The sequence below is a fragment of the Scophthalmus maximus genome, chromosome 14 (assembly GCF_022379125.1).
Source record: "Scophthalmus maximus strain ysfricsl-2021 chromosome 14, ASM2237912v1, whole genome shotgun sequence".
NCBI lineage: Eukaryota > Metazoa > Chordata > Actinopteri > Pleuronectiformes > Scophthalmidae > Scophthalmus > Scophthalmus maximus.
The window spans coordinates 3,611,961-3,632,509 of record NC_061528.1 but is presented as its reverse complement, the minus strand read 5'-3'; the positions used below and the strand labels follow the sequence as shown (position 1 = coordinate 3,632,509).

The 20,549-nt window shown below is 42.1% G+C and overlaps 1 protein-coding gene across 4 annotated transcripts; it reads left to right on the top strand.

Moving 5' to 3' along the window:
• The first annotated feature begins 655 nt into the window (after positions 1-655).
• On the top strand, positions 656-18,382 carry mphosph8 (M-phase phosphoprotein 8). 4 transcript variants are annotated; one of them, XM_035651122.2, is made up of 14 exons: positions 656-872; positions 2,667-2,828; positions 3,071-4,084; positions 4,707-4,803; positions 5,154-5,414; positions 5,532-5,654; positions 5,770-5,858; positions 14,672-14,812; positions 14,975-15,061; positions 15,261-15,415; positions 15,602-15,753; positions 15,880-16,004; positions 16,300-16,383; positions 16,786-18,382. In XM_035651122.2, the coding sequence occupies exons 1-14, from the start codon at positions 777-779 to the stop codon at positions 16,825-16,827; spliced, it is 2,628 nt and encodes an 875-aa protein (XP_035507015.2). In that variant the 5' UTR covers positions 656-776; the 3' UTR covers positions 16,828-18,382. The 4 variants fall into 4 exon arrangements, with proteins under 4 accessions (XP_035507015.2, XP_035507012.2, XP_035507013.2 ...); XM_035651119.2 differs by lacking the exons at positions 14,672-14,812; positions 14,975-15,061; positions 15,261-15,415; ... (2 more) ...; positions 16,300-16,383; positions 16,786-18,382 and adding exons at positions 8,023-10,363; positions 10,824-14,430; XM_035651120.2 differs by lacking the exons at positions 656-872; positions 2,667-2,828; positions 3,071-4,084; ... (9 more) ...; positions 16,300-16,383; positions 16,786-18,382 and adding exons at positions 5,904-6,643; positions 7,032-7,100; positions 8,023-10,363; positions 10,824-14,430.
• The last annotated feature ends 2,167 nt before the right edge of the window (positions 18,383-20,549 follow it).

Sequence of the window (20,549 nt, the reverse complement as noted above, 5' to 3'; positions counted from 1 at the left end):
TAAATATATTTGTATATGCTGTGTTTTTTTCTGGTCCCTATTATGTGTTTAATATAACACTTGGCTATATTAGGGAAATACAAGTTTAAGTAAATTTGAACATTACAGCATTGAGATCGCTGTTTACTAATGTTTTTCATCAGATGTATTCCTTGATGCTCCAGCGGTCCACCATCTTTGCGTTGCTCCCAAACGTTTTCTACGTAGGGTAGCTCTACGTCCGCGATGCCTTCATGAAACACAGAAAAATTTGAATTTCCGCATCTACATTAGCGACACAGCCAGAGAGGTGAAATGAAGTCCTACGTGTATTTTCGGAGAAACTTTTCAAAAAAAACAATTAATTCCCACATGGTGGTTACAATTATCTTCTCATGTTTTCGTTGTAAAAATGCTTAGTGTCCTTAAAAAACAACTTTATTTTTTAATTTCATTTTAAATTTTTGCATTTTTATGCTTCATTGATAGTTGACAGTGATTACAGGAGAGGGGGTGAGAGTGGGGAGGACGCGCAGCAAATGGCCAGTCGAACCCACGGCCGCTGCAGGAGGACTCCTCAGCTACCGACTGAGCCAGTGTCCCAAAATTGAATGGGTGTGATTTGAGAACCCCAAATTACGAGGTGAGCAGCGGCACGTGAACGCAGCAGCGCTATAGCGGGCGGCGACTGCTGCTACGCTCGGTGACAACCCCTCTGAGCTGCGGAGCTAGCACCGGTTAGCCCGCCGCCGTTCCGATTAACACACACACACACACAAACAACACAAGTCGCAGCCATGGCGGCCGAGAACGACAAGGTGGAACCCGCGGACAGCGACGAGGAAGAAGACCAGTACGAGGTGGAGAGGATCATTGACATGCGCGTGGAGGAGGTAAGACGAGCTAACTGCTAGCTGCTAGCTAGGTTGCCTGCCTGCCGAGCGGAGCAGACATGGCAGGCGCTGCCTTCAAGCGCTACTCTCACGACGAGGTCCGGACACCTTTCTGTTAATAATAACTCTGATGCATCATTGAATTCAAATGCAATTTTTGATGCACATGCCTGCTCGCGTGTCACTCCGTCATATGCGGTCACCGCCGCCTTTGTTGTGGATCACAGCTCGTCCGTGGCATCTTGTTGTTTTTTTTTGTTTTTTTTATTCCTCCTCTGCACAACTTCTCCCGTGATGTCCGCTCAGCCTCTCCTCCCCTGCCGAGGCCAAGGACGGAGGCTTTGCCAGCCTGCAACTGTTTATTTCACTTCCATCTCAGTTGCTTCGACCCCAGCGGCATAACAAGGCAAATCCAGGGGAAGAGGATGATGAGGAGGATGAGGATGAGGAGGAGGAGGATGATGAGGAGGAGGATGAGAAGGAGGAGGATGAGAAGGAGGAGGATGATGATGATGATGATGAGGATGATGATGATGAGGAGGAAGATGATGAGGAGGAGGAGGATGATGAGGATGATAATCAGGATGAGGATGATGATGATGATGAGGAGGATGAGGAGGATGATGAGGAGGAGGAGGAGGATGAGGATGATGAGGAGGAGGAGGAGGATGATGATGATGATGATGATGATGGTCTCGGACATGTGAACGATGAACTGACCGTCCACCCTGTGTTGGTTTCCTGACTTGATTTCTCTGCAAATGCACAGAAAGGTCTAAACCAGGACACGTTCTTTTAAGTTGTGTTGTTTTTTGTTTAAGAGCATAGTCACGTGCTCATAAAAATGTATTGGTAATGATAATAATAATAATAATTTTAGTTATATAGCACCTGTCGGAAGCAGAAGTGCCTTCACAAAACATACAAATCACAGACAATTCAAATCAGCATTCCCACAATTATACGTTTTTCAAGTCACAAATCTGTGTAAAAAATATATATATATATAAAAAGACGACATCACATAAAAGCAAGTCTATAGAAATGCACGTGAGTCGTGGGTAATTTCTACAACATGCACCATACAAATTTTTGTCGGTGTGTAATGTGGATCCAGTGTTGTCTTCACCAGAACTCTACTGATCTCACTGTCAATAAATAGAACTTGAATACATCTGTTTCCACAGGAGTACAGTAATCTATTTTAAGATTGAAACATATTTACAGGTGGGGGGGGGGATCTTGAGCTTCAGAGCGACTGTCACTGCATAAATAAAAGCAACATCACCTAACAAATTTCTTAAAGTTCTTGCATAAGATATGAATTTGACTATAAAGAATTACAGACAAAAAGGCGCTCTTCAACCAAATAGTGCCACACAGTGACACAACACTGTGTGGCCTGTGGTTGTTGACACTGGTCCCACCAAGTCAAGCATATCACTGTACCAGTGTGGGATTTTCACATATCACGTCAGCGTTTGGTGTAATGAACCAGTTTTTGTGACTTTCTCCATTGTTTGCATGAAGGTGGAACAACAATGCCCCCAATCCATATTTGTACCTCTTGACACAGAACAGCGCGGAGGAAACATTCCCACCTTGAATGGGCTGTGTAACATGAGACTAATGCATCATGCACCATTCAAAGTACTGATAAATTCGTAATTCTACCTTGTCTTGTCATCAATTTTTACAATGCTTGAACCCACCAGCTGGAAATTTAGTCACTGTGTCCGTTGTGGTGGTAACACCCAAGCTTCATACTGTATCTTGTGTGTCTTTTGTTTCCAGGGTGAAGTGCTGTACAGGGTGCGCTGGAAGAACTACTGCTCTGACGATGACACGTGGGAGCCGGAGGCTCATTTGGAGGACTGTCGCGAAGTCCTCTTGGCCTTTAAGAAGTCCATGGCTGAACTGAAGGCCAAGAAAGAGGCAGAAGCCAAGAAGAGCGTGGTAAGTCTGAGTGACGGACGGGTTTATGAATAGAATACTACTGAGACGATATTCAGGGTTGCAGGGAGATGAAGCCATGTCCCTTTAATGCCTTCTTTAAAATATTAATTAGCTTTAAGGGACTCTGCAAAAAGCCTTTCTATTTAACTTAGTGATCATGAGACAGATGCACAGATAACTGACCATCGGACTTAAAATATGATCCTAAAATGTGACACTGCTTTGTCTTGTTCTTCGACCAGAAACCGCTGCCCACAAAGAACGAAGTATTCGACGCCGACTCGGAGGACGACAGCGACAAAGACCGACCGACTCAGTCGCCCTCCAAGAAGAAGAAAAAGAAGAAGACCAGAGAAGAAGACGAACCGTCTCCGAAGGACAAAAAGAAGAAGAAGAAAGACAAACGACCGGACGAGGTCAGGCCTATGCCCGCGCCAGAGACGGATAACGAAGAAGACGAGGAGAGGCCCTCGGCTCCACCCTCACCTTCCAAGGAGAAAAAGGTTGATCTAAAAAAACGCGTGTTTGAGTCCGAAGGGGAGGACGACGATGAGCAGCCTGTTCCCTCCAAAAAACACAAGAAGGAGAAAGGGAAAGACGGAGGGAAGCATAAGAAAGAAAGGGTAGAGGAGGGGAAGAAAAAGAAAGCGAAGAAGGAGCGGAAGATCGAAACCTCTGAGGATGAGGCCACTGCGCCCCTGGATGACGACCTGAGCGACGGCCCGTCAGAGTCGCAAATGGATGATACCACGTCCACGAAGTCGGCCGAGAAGGCCCGTTTGGATGAGAAGTCGAAACTGAAGAAGGGCAAGTGGGAGGTAAAGCTCCAGGGCATTAAGGACCTCATCCATGACAAAAAGAGCAAAAAGACAGATGGCGCCCAGAAAGAGAGCAGCCTCCAAAAGCTGAAGAGCCTCACCTCAAAAAGCAAGGACGAGAACGCCCCGCTCTCGGACTCCAGTGATAGCTCCACGCTGCATAAGAAGGCGAAGAGCAAAGGGCAGGACGGTGCGTCAGCGCCGCTCCGAGTCCCGTCTTCCTCCACGTCGTCATCGTCCTCGTCTTCGGTTAACGTGGCCCCCAGGAGCAAGGATGACGAAGTGGTCAAAGAGGAGGTGTTGGGACAGAAGGACCCCACGGGTTCCACCAACCTCTTTGAAAAGTTCCTGTTGAACTGCGAGGCCAAGGACCGCGCCCCCCGTCGGCAGCCGGCTCATCCGCCTCCTGCAGAGAAGAGCAGCAGCAAACCAGCAAAGGTAAGATATTATTATTAAATGTATTGTTTTTCACACATCTTATTCAGATTTGCTTACAGTAACTGGAGGTTACCCATCTTACTGGAGTGGAGACACAAACATGCTTTTAAGGCACATGAAATTTAGAAAACATATAAAGACAGTACAACCTTATTACTACAGCCCCACTATTATTTGGAGATGTAGTAATAATAACTACATTATGATTTATTAGTGCCCACCGCCACAATATCTTCAGATATTTCTCATTTATTTTTGGGAATGAGTCACAGCACTAATTTTCTGCCGGACATTAAAAGTATACTTACAAATTACAGAGTCTTAATTTCATAGTGGACATTGTTTTATGCCATAGACGGTAAAACAAAAATAAGTGGACAGACGTGGCTTCCGGGTGTGAAAAGCGAAGCCAATGCGGAAACTCCTAATGAGTTTGTGGTCTCAGTCGCAAATTTTAAGTGTTGATTCATTTGTGGCAACAGAACATTGATTCCTTTCAGAATAACCATGACTTTTCTCAGATGGTGAACATCTCCTTTTCCAAGCCAACATAAATGTCGCTCATTTTTCAAGATTTTTTTGTTTCTTGTTGTTTTATTTTTTCCTTTCTTTACCAACTTAGGTTCAAGGAAAGATTGACAAGAGCTCCAAGCCAACCAAAGAGTCTCCAGCTCAGAAAGCAGAGCCTGAGAAGACGGAGAGGACCAAGCAATCAGATGGTAGGAACGACGCTGGGTCACTGAAAAAACAAAACTGACTTCAGGGAAAGAGCAACTTGTGAAAACAAACCAAATACAGAAATGCAACTGACAGCATACAGCCTTCCCAGAAAAGTTTAGGAAAATTAAGTGCATGACTGAAAGCATAAGTTTAGTGGAACAGTTTTTTTGTTGAATTAATTATTATGTACTTGAACATGCCTTCTCTAGCTAGTTAGTAGCAGGATTTATATTGACCTGGAATGGAGAATGTGAATCTGCAAGATAAAAAAAATAATGGTTTGATCGCAGCTGTGCACTTAATGTGACGTGTCCCGAGAAAATATGACGGCGCGTCTTCTCCGCCTCAGGCCCCAGACCCGGCCAGAGTTACGGCTTCAACCTGGACAGCGACGAGAGGGAGGGAGAAGAAACCGCGGCAAAGACGAGGTTGGGGGAGGATTCTCGGGAGCGGAGGGAGAGGCCGGAGGAGCCACAGCGGCCCAGCTGGGAAAGGAGAACCTCGACAGATGACAGGAGGAAAAGGCGAGAGGACAGTGAGCCCAGACTCTTCATGGCTTGTGACGACACTAAGGACGCGCAGGAGCAACCAGAGGGCGCTGACAAATCTGGTGAGTGCCTGATTGGACCACTGAACACATGCTGAACTCTGCACGATGCCTCCAGGTATCAAACTGTTGTTGGCAACTAATAAAGCACCTTCCTGCACGATGATGTATGCTTTGCAGACAAGGGCCAGGCCACGCTGAGTCTCGGAATGGACCTCAACCTGGACTGGATGACTCTGGACGACTTCCAGAAGCATCTGAACGGAGAGGATGAGATCCTGTCGGGTCCACCGTTATCACCCAGTAAGTGTTACCACATCATGCTTGACAGTCGGCCGTCTAGTAGCTTGTCTTTAGCAAAAGATCACTAATGTGTACTTTCTCTAAACCTTGTTTGGCTCTACTTTGTTCCTGTCAGGCGAGCTGCGGGACGCTGTGAAATGTGGCGATTACATGGCTGTGAAATTGGCCCTAAATTCCAAAGAGGACTACAATCTTGACCAAGAGGTAAGTTATGTTGTAATGTCAATGTTTTTTTTTTTTGTGAATTTTAAATTTAATAATTCAGTTTTATATTTATTCTTAATTGGCTTATATCTGAAGGCCTCACTTCCGAGACAAAAGCACATTTTACAAATTTCGCAGCTCGCACCTTGGTTGCCCCAAAGTGTATGTGTGGGGAGTGGTTGTGTGAACAAGTATGAAAAGAAGTGTGATTAGTTTTTCTTTCTTCTTGGTTGAGCAGTATAACATGGTGCTGTGTTTACAAAGGTTGAACAACTGTCTGACCAGGTCCTCTGCATTACAAATACACAAACTGACAGTGCGTTAAAAATACACTATATTTTACGGATGGAGCAGTAACCAAAAGTTAAAAAAATTAAAATAATTGGCACAAAAAAAACAAGTTTTTCTATTATGTGGAATGTCTCCACACAAGACATAATTTAGATATTCACGCAAAAATCCTTCAGCTTTCAAAAATGTCATGTTGTTAGTTTTTTGTGCTTTGACTTAGTCAAATGTGGGTCACCTAGAAGTCTTTTGAGAATCCTTCCAACAAATTTGCAAGTTTACATCTAAACATTTAGCTCATAGGCAACATGACTCAAGCGAGTGCATTCAAAAGATCTTGATAATAATCAATAGATTATTTGTAAATCAAAAACAAAAGTTGACAACTGTGCCCCAAGGAATCTGTCTCTTCAAGATCTTGTCGACAGACTTTGCTGTTTAATATCGGCTTATCGTTCATCGCCTCAAGATGTTTTTCACATCAACATCAAATCCAGGTAAGAGTGTAACCTTAAACTTTTTTCACTAGTTTTATGGAAATATAAATACATCATCTGTCAAGCAGTGTTGTTGTAGTGTAAATATTTTACAGGGCAATAATTGAATTCAAGAGTACAGCTATTTTTTAAAAAATATATTATGAAGTAGAAACAACTGTGTAGTGAATAGTAGAAACTATGAATTAAAAGGGCCATTTTGCTCATGTTTAGTTTAGTTAATATTTTGAACATGCACCTAAGTGAACCCCCATCCTGTATCTTCTTCATGTTTAAAATGCCTCTATAATGTTGTGTAATTTTACACTGCTAGCTTGTACATTATATCATTCATTATTTCATCATTATAATGCGTGCACATTAGAAACTGAGTTATCTTTCCTTGCAGTGAACAAACCAATGGAAGAAGACATTGAAAACATGAAGTATCAGGACGAAGATGAACCCTTTGAAGCAGGTACATATTGTATATGCTTTCAGAACATATATCATCATCACGATCATAGCACGTCATGTGCAGACTGCAGCATGCACCGGCACTATCACATATTTAGTACCTTTGTCTTTAAATTATCATCTAAAATTTAAAGCATAGATGACATTTCGATAAGAACTATAAAGTTATTATGTTAATGACTGAACACTATTTCAGTGTTCTCATGTTTTTGAATCCGTATCTGGCCTGGTCCTGGACTCTGTTAGATGTTTTTCTGCCACATTGAAGACACGTGTTAAATCACCAGTTTATTCGATTTTACTGTAAAAACATTACTATGCTTAGCCATTTTTGTATACAACGTCAAAAGTAACGTTTGTTTTTTTATTTCAAACCATGAATGTAGGTCTAGTGTCAGTTCATATTCTGTTCTCCCCATGTGGCATTTCATCCAACACCCCATGACGACATTTACTTGGTTAGACATTGACTATGTCAAAACGCTGCTTGATCCAATAAAGCCATTAACTGTTATCGAATGGGTCACATGTGGTTTTTGTACTGGAGATTTGTGAGGTGTCAGGGGTCGGTTGTTTTTGGTTTCTTTGTTTGATTATTTTAAAGAAGATGGGCTAAAAAGTGATGTGTGGCCATCACATTGACCTATGTTTGAATGAGTCTGGATCTTGGTGGGGCATTGCCAAGGTGCTAATGCTTTAAACAGCAGTTGAAAAGTGTGCAAGGGATTTTGACGAGGCGACACCAAAGAACTCTCCTTGACTTATCACCACCACTTTACCAATATAATCCTAACTAAATTTTAGTTTTTGTTTCCCTCCCCACAGTTATTTCCCAAATGAGTGTCTGTTCTAAGCTCACATAATCAAATTATACATTGGGTCTGATTTGGTGATGAGTCTTACATATACTTGTTCTTTTACAGGCATGTACTATTGGTGAGAAGAGGTCATTTGAAGGAGAGAGGAGCTTGATTGAAGAGAAGAGTTCGAATGATGCTCTTAGGTTCACTGCTAACCTTGACAGTGCAAGGAATGAAGAGGGCACTCCAAGAGTAAAAGGGAATATTCCACAAGATATGGATTGTCCAAAAGATGTTGAAGGAATAGCATTTTGCCCTGCTGGTAGAAACGCCGAGCAAGTGGCAATGAGTGAACATGAAAACATCCAAAATGGAGGGAACGGTATAACTGAATTAAAAAACCCTGCTTGTGATTCAGCCACCAAGCAAGTAACGGACGACCTGAGGCTAGCGGAGGAAGAGGAGATGTTGGATGACACAAAAGGTGCCTTATCAAGTGAAATGAGTTTGGATGCAGAATGGATGCTGACAAGGGATGAGGAAAAAACAGAGCCTAAGGGCATAGCTGACAAACAATGTTCCCCTGAGGAAGCAAATGACTCGTATGATGAGGCAGACGACATGGTGGCAGGTCATTTAGATAGTACAGAACAAGTTCTCTCTGAGCTGGCCACAACGGATATTGCTAAAAGGCGATCGCGGCGCTGCGTGAAAACTTTTGAGAAGAAAGAACCAACACGATCAAGCCTAAGGACCTGTAAGAAAGTGCTTGAACCAACGCCCGGCACTTTAGATGATGAGAAAAAAGAGACATACAAGAAGCACTTCTGTTTATATTGTAAAATGTCTTTCACCCAACTTACAAAGCATTTGGAAAGGAGGCATGCAGATGAAACCGATGTCGCCCATGCAATACACTTCCCCAAAGGTTCCAAAGTCAGACAGTCTTTGCTTGACCAAATACGCAATAAAGGAGATTATGAACATAATTGCCATGTTCTCAAAAGTGGCGAAGGGGAAATTGTGACCAAGAAACAGGTGAAAAGTCCCACCATATCTGTTCGTGACTTCCTGCCCTGCCAGCACTGCTTTGCTTTTTATCGCAAAACTGATTTATGGAGACATGAGCGGTCATGTAAGGCCAGAAAGGGAGATCAGAAATCGACTGAAAGGTCGAACAGAGTCACCAGTGCCGCCTCTCGGCTGCTTCCAACGTCAGAGTTCTTAACTGGAGGCTGCGAGGAAATCATCCATATCATGCATCAAGATGATATCTCAAAGCATATCAGAAATGACCCACTTATTTGTAAATATGGCAACGCGTTGTCTGTAAAGTATGACCACGACAAGTCTCAGTTTGCCTATATTGCACAAAAGATGAGGGAACTGGGTAGATTTGTGCTAGCTGTAAATGAGCTTGACAACAGTGTAAAGTATTTGCATGAAGTTTGTCTACCGTCCAAATTTGCATTGGCTGTTGAAGGGGCCAAAAAAGCTAGCGGTTTTGATCCCAGTTCCAGTAAGTTCAAAACGGTTTCCCTCATCTCAAAGCTTGGCTACTCTTTGAAACGAGCTGCGGAAATAGCTTTTGGTGAAAGTCGCATGACGGAGGACAGTGAAACCGAAAGTGAAGTGAAAAAGTTCATACAGCTTCTCGATACAAAATGGAATGAGTGCTTTTCTCGTAAAGCTCTTGCGTTATCTCTAAAGCAAGATGTAAAAAAAGTCGAAGTGGACAAATCAACTGTCACAGAAGATTTGATAAAACTACACAGGTATATCGCAGGGGAGGAAGATGAAGCCAGGAAGGAGCTGAAAGAAAGTCCAAGTTTGTCAACATGGAGAAAGCTCAGTGAGGCCACTCTAGCAGACGTTTGTCTATTCAACAGAGGAAGGGTAGGAAATATTGGTCGAATGCTCTTGGAAACTTACACTTGCAAAAAGAGTACTGGGGCATTTGTGCCCTCTGCAGATCAGATAAGGAAAAGCACAAAATTGGAGCTGGACCTTGGTGCCTTTTACACAAGGTTGGAACTCGAAGGTCAGTATGGAAGGAACATGCTGGTTCTGCTAACGGAAAGGATGGTGTTGTCAATCGACTTACTCCTTGAAAATCGAGACCAAGCGGGTGTGTCAAAAACGAATCCATACCTGTTTGCACGGACTGAAGGTCCGTCCTTCATCAGAGGATTGGATTGTTTCCGAAGGGCTGCGGTGGAATGTGGAGTTAAAAACCCAGAGGCCCTTCTGTCCTCGTCGTTAAGAGAGCAGATTGCCAGCTGCTGGCAGCTAATGAGCCTAGATGAGCGTGAATTGGACCAAGTAGCCAAGCTGGTGGGACAGAGCAGCGAGGAGTGTTTACGACTCGCAAGAAATGCATCACAGCTGGAGGAAGTGAGCAAACAACTGCTCAAGATGGATCGCTCACTGCCATCCACAAGTCCGCCCACCTCTGCAATTGATGGTGAGTAATGTTTAATGTGTCATTTTGATTTTAAACGTTGGATGGTACATAGCCAGTGCTTTCAAAGTATTGGTATCACTTGACAAAACAATCTCCACTTGCTTGTTCTCAGACTTTAAACAAAGTCCTTCTTCAGCAAGTTTCATTTCTTCTGCCATCAAGGAATAATAGATTGTCAACCTCATTATTTTTCTTATCCCAACAAACTTGACGTTTTGGAGCCACAAACAGAAACAATCTCCACTCAAGGTTCACTTACTCACATATCCAGGAACTTTTGACAGTATCAAATAGTCTTGGTAACAGCAGCCAGAAAAATAAAATCCTGCTCTTTCCCAAGGTCAAGAATGAACTGTCAACATTGTGAACATACTTTTAAATTGAGATACTAAAGCATTAATTAAATCAAGATCTTATTTCTCTTATATAACCGTTATTCTTTGCGCTCCTTATCATATAGGAACCTCACCGAAGCAAGCTTTAAAGAGAAGACCTTGGAGTGACGAGGAGCAAGCTGCAGTGAAACGTTACTTGAGTGATTTTATTACAAGTATGAAGGTTCCAGGCAAAAAGCAATGCAATGCTTGCATAGCTGCTGAACCAGATCTTCGTGGAAGATCTTGGACAGACGTCAAAAACTATGTACACAACACACTACAGACAATACGGAGGAGAAGTAACCAGCCGACATCTGAAGGGAATGTAAACATGAATCCAAAGAGTCCTAGAGCTGGAGGTCAAACCACAAAGAAAAATTTGGAACATGAAAATGTTGTCTGTACTTTGACAACAGTGCACCCAGATCACCTTACAGAAAGTTCAAACTGCTGTATGACAATGGGTCCGCCGACAAACTTGAGAGAATCATCAACACCGTTCCCCGAAGAAATGACTTCAAGTTATGCATCCTTGAGTTCCAGTTGTACAAATATGGTCCACACAAGTCAACAATTGATTTCTTCGTTCACGCCATTGAATGCTACTGATACACAAGTAGTTCCTACATTTACTCCACACAACACTACAAATGCACTAATGCCTCCTGCATACACTTCAGAGAACAACCATATTCTGCCAATGTCATCTTCATATACACAGAATATTGCAATGATGCAACCTACTTCTGTGTACACAACACAGGACACTACAAGTGCAGCTATGATTCCTAATTTTAACCCGCTAAATGCTCCGAGTACCTCAATGGTTCCAACATTCACAACACTAACTACCCCAAGTGCACAAATAATGCCTACATATTCCCCACTCAACGATAGTAGGCCTCTTGTTTCTTCGTTCACAGCTCTGAACCATTCAGGTACCTCATCTTACCCTACAGGCCCACCTAGGGCCCCAACAACTGCACAGGTTGTCCCAACAATCCTTGGACACAGTGCTCCTGAAAGAGCATCAGTGGTACAGGAAGGTACACCCATGTCCACCGCAGTAAAACGAGCCAATCCAGCTGTCAAAACTCAAAAGAGGAACAAGAGGTTGTGGAGTGAGCAGGAACAGGCGGCAGTGAGGCGTCAGTTTGGAGACTTCTGCAAACTGGTCAAAGTGCCAGGCAAAAAGGATTGTGACGCGTGTTTAGCTGCTGAACCTGCCTTGAACAGCAGGACGTGGAGAGAAGTCAAGTATTTTGTACATAACTCAATTCAGTCGATGAAAAGAAGAGGGCTTGCAGTTGCCTCCAAACAAAGTGAACCCCAAGACTCAACCATAGAACCAGAGACTCAAAATTTAACCACAGATTGGGATGGTCCTGTCTATCTGTCCCTGTGAATGTTTGTAATGGACATGCTGCACAACAAATTGGTGTGATCAGTGACACTCTGGAGTTGTTTTAGCACTGTGGCTTTAACCTCACATATAATACGGGGATCGAAAAAAAATTCAGCAGATGTGAATTGTAATATATAGTGTCGTGAACCTTGGTCTCAGTAGCCACATGGATCTTGACAACATGTACAGACTGGCCTGCCATTCTTTAAACCACACATTTGACAAAGATCCTGAAGTATTCAGACTCAAGTCCAACCAGATCAAGCTATTGGTGTACTGTTGCATGAATATACACTAAATGTGTGGAATTTAAAGACATTTGTACTGTAGCTTTGGCTCAGAAAAAAGCTGATCTTAATGTTTAATATGTTTAGATTGCGTATACATATGTAACACAGTCGATTATATAATGTGTCAATTTGTAAGGTCATCACAGGTTATCATGAGGAAGTCTTCTAATTTAGATTTTTGATCATTTCGTAAACGTGAAACTCCGTGGCACTTAATCACAGATTTCAAACAATATTCATGAAAACAGCAATGGTAGCAATGGCTGAATTGTTTAGGATTACCCCAGGAAGCATGACCAGCCCATTTTCCAACCTGCAAAGGTAGTCTCATGTACATTTGTACCGTTATTGACTTTAAAACTTACTTAGACATCAATCCGTCTGCCTGCACTGTTTTCAGTAGCATTTTTAAAATAAATCTCAATTATCTAAACCTACCAGCAAATCTTGCAGCCACTCCCCCATAACATGATAGATGTAGGTTGACTTGCTTTCTTGAATGCCTGATCCAAGTGTTACTATATTCTTGCTTTAGCCAGTAGCCTATATCATAGATGGCCCCTGATAAGCCTGCAGCAGTAAAGGTATACTTTACTTGTGGATGTTAGAGAATTAGCAGCTCAGTGTGTATATCTCTCATTTATATATTACAAAATGTGTTGATTTTTTTCTTTGAGAATCCTGTTTATAAGTGCTCGTTATATTTTATTTTTTCTTATTCATGTTTATTAACAAGCTGCAGAAAGGTTTGGTTGTATTTTTGTATCACTTTACAGCAACTGTATAGAACATTTTAGTACTTATTGATATTTGATTTACTCTAATTTAAGGTAAAATACACTGCATTGGTCTATTTTTTGTTTTAACTCTGTTTTAATCTTTTATTATCTGGATGTTTGTGACATTAATATCCAGCTGCCAAGATCAGATTCGCCTTAGTTTTGATGATTTGCTCAATTCATACGTGTTGATTGTATCAAACACACATCGTAGTACATCAAGTACGATCTTGATACATTTCGTCAAGTGAGTTAATCATGCTATTAGTATTGATTTGTAAACTCACTGTTTTAAGGTCATGTTTGAAGAAGTGAGGCACGATTCAAATTGCAACAGTTAAGGGAAAAAAAACTTTTTAAATTGCATAGCCTACACCACATTTTTAAATATAAAAGGGTGGATATGGACAGGTGCAATCACACATAACATACCACACATTAAACACAAGTTAACAAGTTTTGTCATCTTTGGCTAAAAATACAAAATAAATGACATTTTATTTTAAGAGGCATTTAGTTGATATCTTATCTACAACCCTTGTTGAAGGTTCGAAACCGAATGTGTACAAAATGTAACACAGGTTCAACCTGCATTTACTCTAAGTAGTTTTAATTTCAGAAATTGGTCAGTGCTGTGTTCATTTTACAATATTGTAATATTCAACAAGAGCTCTTGAAGGTGTGTTGTTTTCTTTTGTTAGGACACGTAAAGAGAATATTCAACCACATGCAGCCAACAGACATTTTCACAATTTTCTTAGTGATGAAAAGTTGTTGGAAGTTATGGTCAAAGAATTTTAGACGGAACTGCCGCCAAAAACTTTTGTGTGATCCTCAGTAGAGGCTGTAGAGGAGCAACCATTGTGTTTACCCTTTCACACTAAATGCATTAGTGTCGACCTGGGTCAGTTAACCCTTCACGACCAATGGCAAACAATTGGTGTGTTACGTACATTTGCACCCCAGATACAGTTGTATTTGGACAATTGCTGTCGGTCTACAAATGAGAGATGAGTGGTTCTGACACTACCGTCGCTGTTTGATGTCGCAGAACAATGTTCTTTCTTTTATAGTAGACGGCTTTTCTTTTATTACTATTGTATACACAGTGCTTATTACTCCTCATCATGTTGTAATTATGTTGCCTTCGGTTAATCCTTATCAAGTATTGTGAGGGGCCTCTGCTTGTACAATAAAAATGTTCCTTGGCTTGAAAGTTGAAGAGTTTGTTCTGGAAAAAAAAACATGCTAACATACCAACTCTTAGCAGGTATGTTACCATGTTCACATCTGGCCCTTTTCTGCCTAATTGTCCACTTATACCATGTATGCATGTTTAGTCTCTCCAGTAGTCTCTAAAGTAATTACTTTACTGCATTACAGCGCTCTACCTCCGGTAACTACGGACACTCCGGTCATTTTACCGCCTTCACCTGTGACACTGTGTTTGTCCGCAGGACGTCAGCGGTATGTCCCTGAGCATGTTGGCGGCAGCGGGGGGACAGGATGACATCCTCAGGTTGCTGATAAAGAAGGGGGTGAGGGTGAACGGACGACAGAAAAACGGCACCACGGCCCTAATGCATGCCGCTGAAAAGGTAAGTCAAACAGATTTGAATGTCTGGATTAGACTCTTGAACCATCCAAACTTAATTTAAGTGATGTCGACAATCTCCAGAAGTAAAGTATTGGCTCCTGTTTGAAATTTTTCTGTATATTTTCTCACACCTTTGAATTTTTGTTTTGCCGTCCTCTGTCAGAATTTCCTGACAACTGTTGCTATCCTGCTGGAGGCCGGCTCCTACGTCAACGCTCAGACGCTCGGCGGGGAGACGGCACTGATGAAGGTAACGGCTGCATTTTCATACACACACACACACACACACACACAGGAGGTGGAGAAGGTGAGGAGGCAGATGTTGATGGAGAAACAGAACGTACCTGCAGGTTCTGTTATGCAGCAGGCGGATCTACAGCTGTGTTGATGTTGACATGGGCCACACAGGTTGTGTCGGTGAATGTTTTTCCCATCTTTTCCCCCCTCAGGCATGTAAAAGAGGGAACGCTGACGTAGTGCGCCTCCTGCTGGAGTACGGCGCCGACTGCAACATCCTGTCCAAACACAAGAACACGGCCATGTACTTCGCCAAGCTCAGCAACAACCTGATGGTGTGCGACCTCATCAAGGACCACATCGGCATGTGAGTGTGAACCACAGCATCACGTGTGTGTGTGTGTGCGTGCGTGCGTGCGTGCGTGCGTGCGTGTGTGTGTGTGTGTGTGTGTGTGTGTGTGTATCCACCTATCCATCCTGTAATTATTGTGCATGTTTGAGTTTTTCTTTTTTTCTATTTTTTTCTGGACCTCTGCCCTTCCCTGTCGGTCAGGTTGTCCAGCGTGGCAGAGGACGCCATCCGAGCGTACTTCGAGTCTCGCCTGATGCTGCTGGAGCCCGTCTTCCCTCTGGCCTGCCACAGGCTCTGCGAGGGGCCGGACTTCTCCAAGGAGTTCGTCTTCAAGGCACTGCCGCAGCCAGAGGGTAAAACATCAAACTTGTGATGCGTACATTAAATTCAACATGTTCAACTCGATGTTTGCTGAAGGAGAGACTTTAAGATCAGACTTTCTATATCTTGATACGCTTGTCCCTCCTTCCCATTCCCAGGCTCGGGAATCCTCCTCTTCATCTTCCACGCCAACTTCCTGAACGAGATCACAGCGCGGCTGTGCGGACCCTGCAGCGTTCACGCCGTGGTGCTCAACGACAAGTTCCAGCTGCCCATCTTCCTGGTTGGTGTCTTTAACAAAAATCTGTTGTTGTTTCAAATCTGTTCAGTGTCACAGAAAAGCCAAATTTGCAATGAGGTTTATCCGATCTGGGTATAACATGAAGCTTAGAAAGCATAAAGAACAGTAGAAGAAGAAAAAAGTATACTCCATAAGATTCTGACACGTACGACACTTCTAAAGTTATGTTATACTTTTGGCATATATATATATATATATATATATATATATATATATATATATATATATATATATATATTTATTAATTTATTTTTAATTTCTATCTTCAAACATTCAGGATAGTCACTTCATCTACTCCTTCACACCGGTTCCTGGGATCAACAGACTCTTCATCCGTCTCGCAGAAGCACCAACAGCCAAGGTAACGATGCGCGAGCTGCTCTCAAGACAGACGGGTGCTGAAGTCTGGACATTTCTCCTGAGGTTTTGTGAGGACGCAAATGTCTGCTCCACACATTGCCCGGAGGTCTTCCTGCGAGGCCCCCTAGTGAAATTACCAAACTCAACAGAAGAGACGGAAGCTGTGTGTGAAGCCAATTTTTATGAAAAGAGTTTTGGAAAAAAATTGGTAGAAACATCTGGATAATCACCAGCTTTACTCTTTAGCTCCCCAGTTTTCCTAAAATGTAAAACGTACAGTTTGCTCCCATTGTACCACTAATGTAAAAGCTTTTACAAACGAAAGAAACAGGAAAGTCAAACATTTTTTTGACTTTTAACCAGTACGCTAACTGCTTGCTTTTTTGTTTTCTTATTTCCTCAGGTCAAACTCCTCATTTGCGCATACAGAGTCCAGCTGCAGTGATGCCCCCCGCCAAGGTCACCCTGAGCCGGACCAACAAAGACACACACACACACACACACACTAAGCGCCAGCAGTTCAAATGCTCTGCCGAGCTCACTTGTCCTTTCAAGAGGGGAAGAGAAGCCGTGAAGGGGAAAATTGAAAGCCGCCACCTTTTCGTGCAAATTCTCAAAAGACAAGCCGCTCGATGTCGATGGTGTTTGAATCCTTTTCCGGACCGCAGCTCTGAGTCAAGGCCCACACTGCGCAGCACAAATCCGAAGTCTGGCGAAAGGTCGTACCGGTGACCCTCCGGTCCATTCGTTTGCCGACACCTTTGCTGCGCAGCTTCCTGGTGGAAGGAGGCAAGTCGGGACTGACTTCCTGTCTCACTTATAGTATCTTTGTGCCTTTTTCCCCTCCCAGAGTTCCTCCTCCTGTCAGCGTGGATATGATAGATGCGTGTGTTGACTGTAGACCTAACACGTATGTACGCGTGTGTGGATTGGATTTTGATTTTTGAAGCAGGAGAGGGTTTCCCACCACAAGGTTTTTTTTTTTGGGGGGTTATTTTCTTTCTTCAATTTTTAGAATTTTTTCTCAGACCAAGCTGGTGCTTTCCCGCTCCTGATGTTATTGCCAAAACATTACATAATAACGGACTCATTTCAGTGTGTTACCTTAACGACGTCACTGCATTCTGTCAAGCCATAACTTATGAACTCTCACTCTCCTGAAGCTGTGATGTGCACAGATGATGTCAGAGCTGGCAAATGGTGGAGAAAAAAAAGGGGGGGCTGATGAAAAAAACATCTTCATCATGGAAAGAGTTTCTCCCTAATTTCAGTCACGTCATCGCGTTCAGAAGAGACGTATACAAGTTCTGACTCTGACTCGACTCACCTGAGACATTAACGCCGCGTGTATCTTAGGTGTGGGTCAGATTCCCCCTCCACACGCCCACCGTCTTGTCTACGGCACCTTAATGAGTTGATTGATGAAGTAAGAGGTTTGTCATGAGTGGAGGAAAAGTTTCCTCTGGTCTTCCCTGTTGTCGTCGTTTAAATTTTCTGCCTTGTACATATTCACAGAAAAAAATATATACATACTTACTTACGGTGTCATCTGATAACCACTGATGTTTTGTTGCTTTGTTTGGATAAAGTTATTCGTGTGTACAGTAGGAAAGACATCTGCCCTGATCCTTAAATTTTAGGGCTCAACAAATTCAAATTATTGTTTGAGTCTTTTACGTGGGGACACTTCACCGCAGGACTTTCTTTTTAATATTAAAGACGCCGCCTTAACAGCAAGACGCAAATACCAAATGTTGTGAGAACGCGCCCGGATTTTAGTGGAGTGATATTGCCCCATGAGTTCTGCCTCCGACCAGGTGAAATGCCCCTTTTTGTCTCTCGCTGCCTTAAAATCCACAGTTTTTCACATCACTCTCTTGTGTTCTGTTTTGTTTTTTTAAAGCTGAAAAGTGAAGGATGATTACACTGAGTTGTACTTTTTTTCTGACAATTAAAAACAGATCGACCACAGATGGATATGGCACGATTTTAAAATCTGACCCCGGGGTTATATTGTTTTTAATACACATTTCAATGGCTATGTTTTTTTTAGTTGACAGCACATCTCTGTTCTTCTTTTTAAACATCTTTTGAACCTGAAAGGATTTGGCGTGTGTTCGCTCACGTACATAAACATATTCAGAATATCTTTAGAATAAACGGGAGCATGTTCACATTCAGCTGCGTCTCCCTCAGAGAAAACCTCAGTCCGTCACTTACTGGATCCTGTTTTTCTATCACTCTCTGATCACTGTATATATTTTTCATTCAGTCGTGTCATTGCAGAGCTACTCACCTCTTGCTCACCTGGTATCATACTGTACTTCTCTGACTTAGGCAAACATCAGGCAAATGGATGATGCATAAATTACGCCCGACCAGGCCTTCCCTTTTATTTTCATTTCACAATCCCTGACCTAACCATTTTTGATCTTCTTAACTTCACTGTGCAGCGTCACATAAACAGTTCACGTCATAAAAGAAATGCAGAGAAAGAAACATGAACATTGGCTTTTAGATAGATTTCCTTTTCATCTGCGAACAGGATCAGGGCCGCTCTATAGTTACACGACTGCCGAGACTTGTCATAGAAAGAGTTTTACTTTACGTAAGGGGGAAAACAAATATATAAAACTTAAGTCCAGCCTGTTGGGAGTGGGAGTGACTGTTTTAGGATAATCTGGAAAAATAACCAAAGATGACTTCACATCAGACTTTAACCATGCATTTACATGTTTTAGCCAATTTATGACTTCAAAGTCACAGCGGACCATTTTGCTGCCGTTTGCTTCACAGTTTGTGTTTTTTCCTGTTAGTTCCAATCCTTTTTTTATATATCAGAATAAAAAATATATCTAAACCACAATAATAGATGGATAGTAAGTAGCACTTTTCAGAAGTTTACTGACTAATAATCACACAACATGTAAATGATGAGAGGATGGTGGCAGGGAAGGAAAAGTCCTTCAGTCCATCTGAAGCATTTGTCAGAGTACGGAAAAAATACAACGAAAAAAACCAAAACGTTAAATAAATCAACACTGATAAACAAAACAAAAGCAAATGAATAAACATAATTTGGCAATATAAAAAACACTGGCAAATCACAAAACATTGACAAATCTAAAAACAATGGCATTTAAGAAAACAATTTTTAAAATTTGGCTTTGTGTTTTCTTATCTGGTGTTGTGTTTTTTTGTGAATTGCCATCATATTTTCCCATTTATAGTTATTTTGCACTTCAGGGCCACCATATGATGGTATCAGAGAAACAAACAATTTATAAGTCTTGTGAACAGCTTGTTCTGATTCTGTGTCCGCTGACAGTTTTAACCCTCGTTGTTCTCCGACTCCTTTTCCAGCTCCTCATCTCTCTGGAAGACGCTTCGGTTCTCCTGGTTTTGCCTCTGGAAGCTCCTGCGTTCGCCTTTTCTTTTGAGCGTCTTGACTAACACTAACTCTGAAAGTCTCCTGCTGCAGGTGGGTGTAAAGGTAAAGGTGTGTTTGAGTAAGAGTCACCGCAATGCTGTTTGTCTAGACGCTGCAGCTTTACCCCCCAGACTCAGTCTTGTCCTTATAAAGGATAACATAAATATATGTAAATATGTATTTCTACACTAGTCAGGCCAGTGTTCCTCATCACATGACCTAGAAATTGGAATTCACCCAAATAAGAGCTACTGCTTTTCAGAAAGACAGACAATATGTCTTACTGGGATGAAGACTAGAAAACGTGTTGCCTGTTCTCTTACTGTTCTATTTTTTTTAAATCTAAAAAATACAATAATAATAATAATACATTTCATTTATAGAGCACTTTTCATTGCTGAAAGCAATCTCAAAGTGCTACAGAGTAGAGAGACCTACATGCTGTTTCACCCAGAGCTACTGTAGATATGACTGAATATGACTCGCAATAGTGAAGAAAAATTCCTGGATCCAGATCTGAATCTGAATCCCTCCCATAATGTAATGACCGTTACAGTAGCCGAGATTTTGTTGAAAGTTGAAATTTTTCATGAAAACCCGTCTGTAACTTTTTCCAGTGATCCCGCAAACATTATCTTTACTATTATTATTGACATTTTTTATGTCTTGTGCTCTTGATAATTCACTAATTCCTTGCTCACAAGTCCTTATTATTTCATTAGAAATTCAATTTTACA

What these genes read in the sequence shown, in the direction of transcription:
- mphosph8 (XM_035651119.2), top strand. Translation starts at nt 777, where the DNA reads ATGGCGGCCGAGAACGACAAGGTGGAACCCGCGGACAGCGACGAGGAA. An exon ending in TTGACATGCGCGTGGAGGAG is followed by an intron (nt 873 to 2,666) that starts GTAAGACGAGCT and finishes TTTTGTTTCCAG; the next exon opens with GGTGAAGTGCTGTACAGGGT. An exon ending in ACTACAATCTTGACCAAGAG is followed by an intron (nt 5,859 to 8,022) that starts GTAAGTTATGTT and finishes GTTCTTTTACAG; the next exon opens with GCATGTACTATTGGTGAGAA.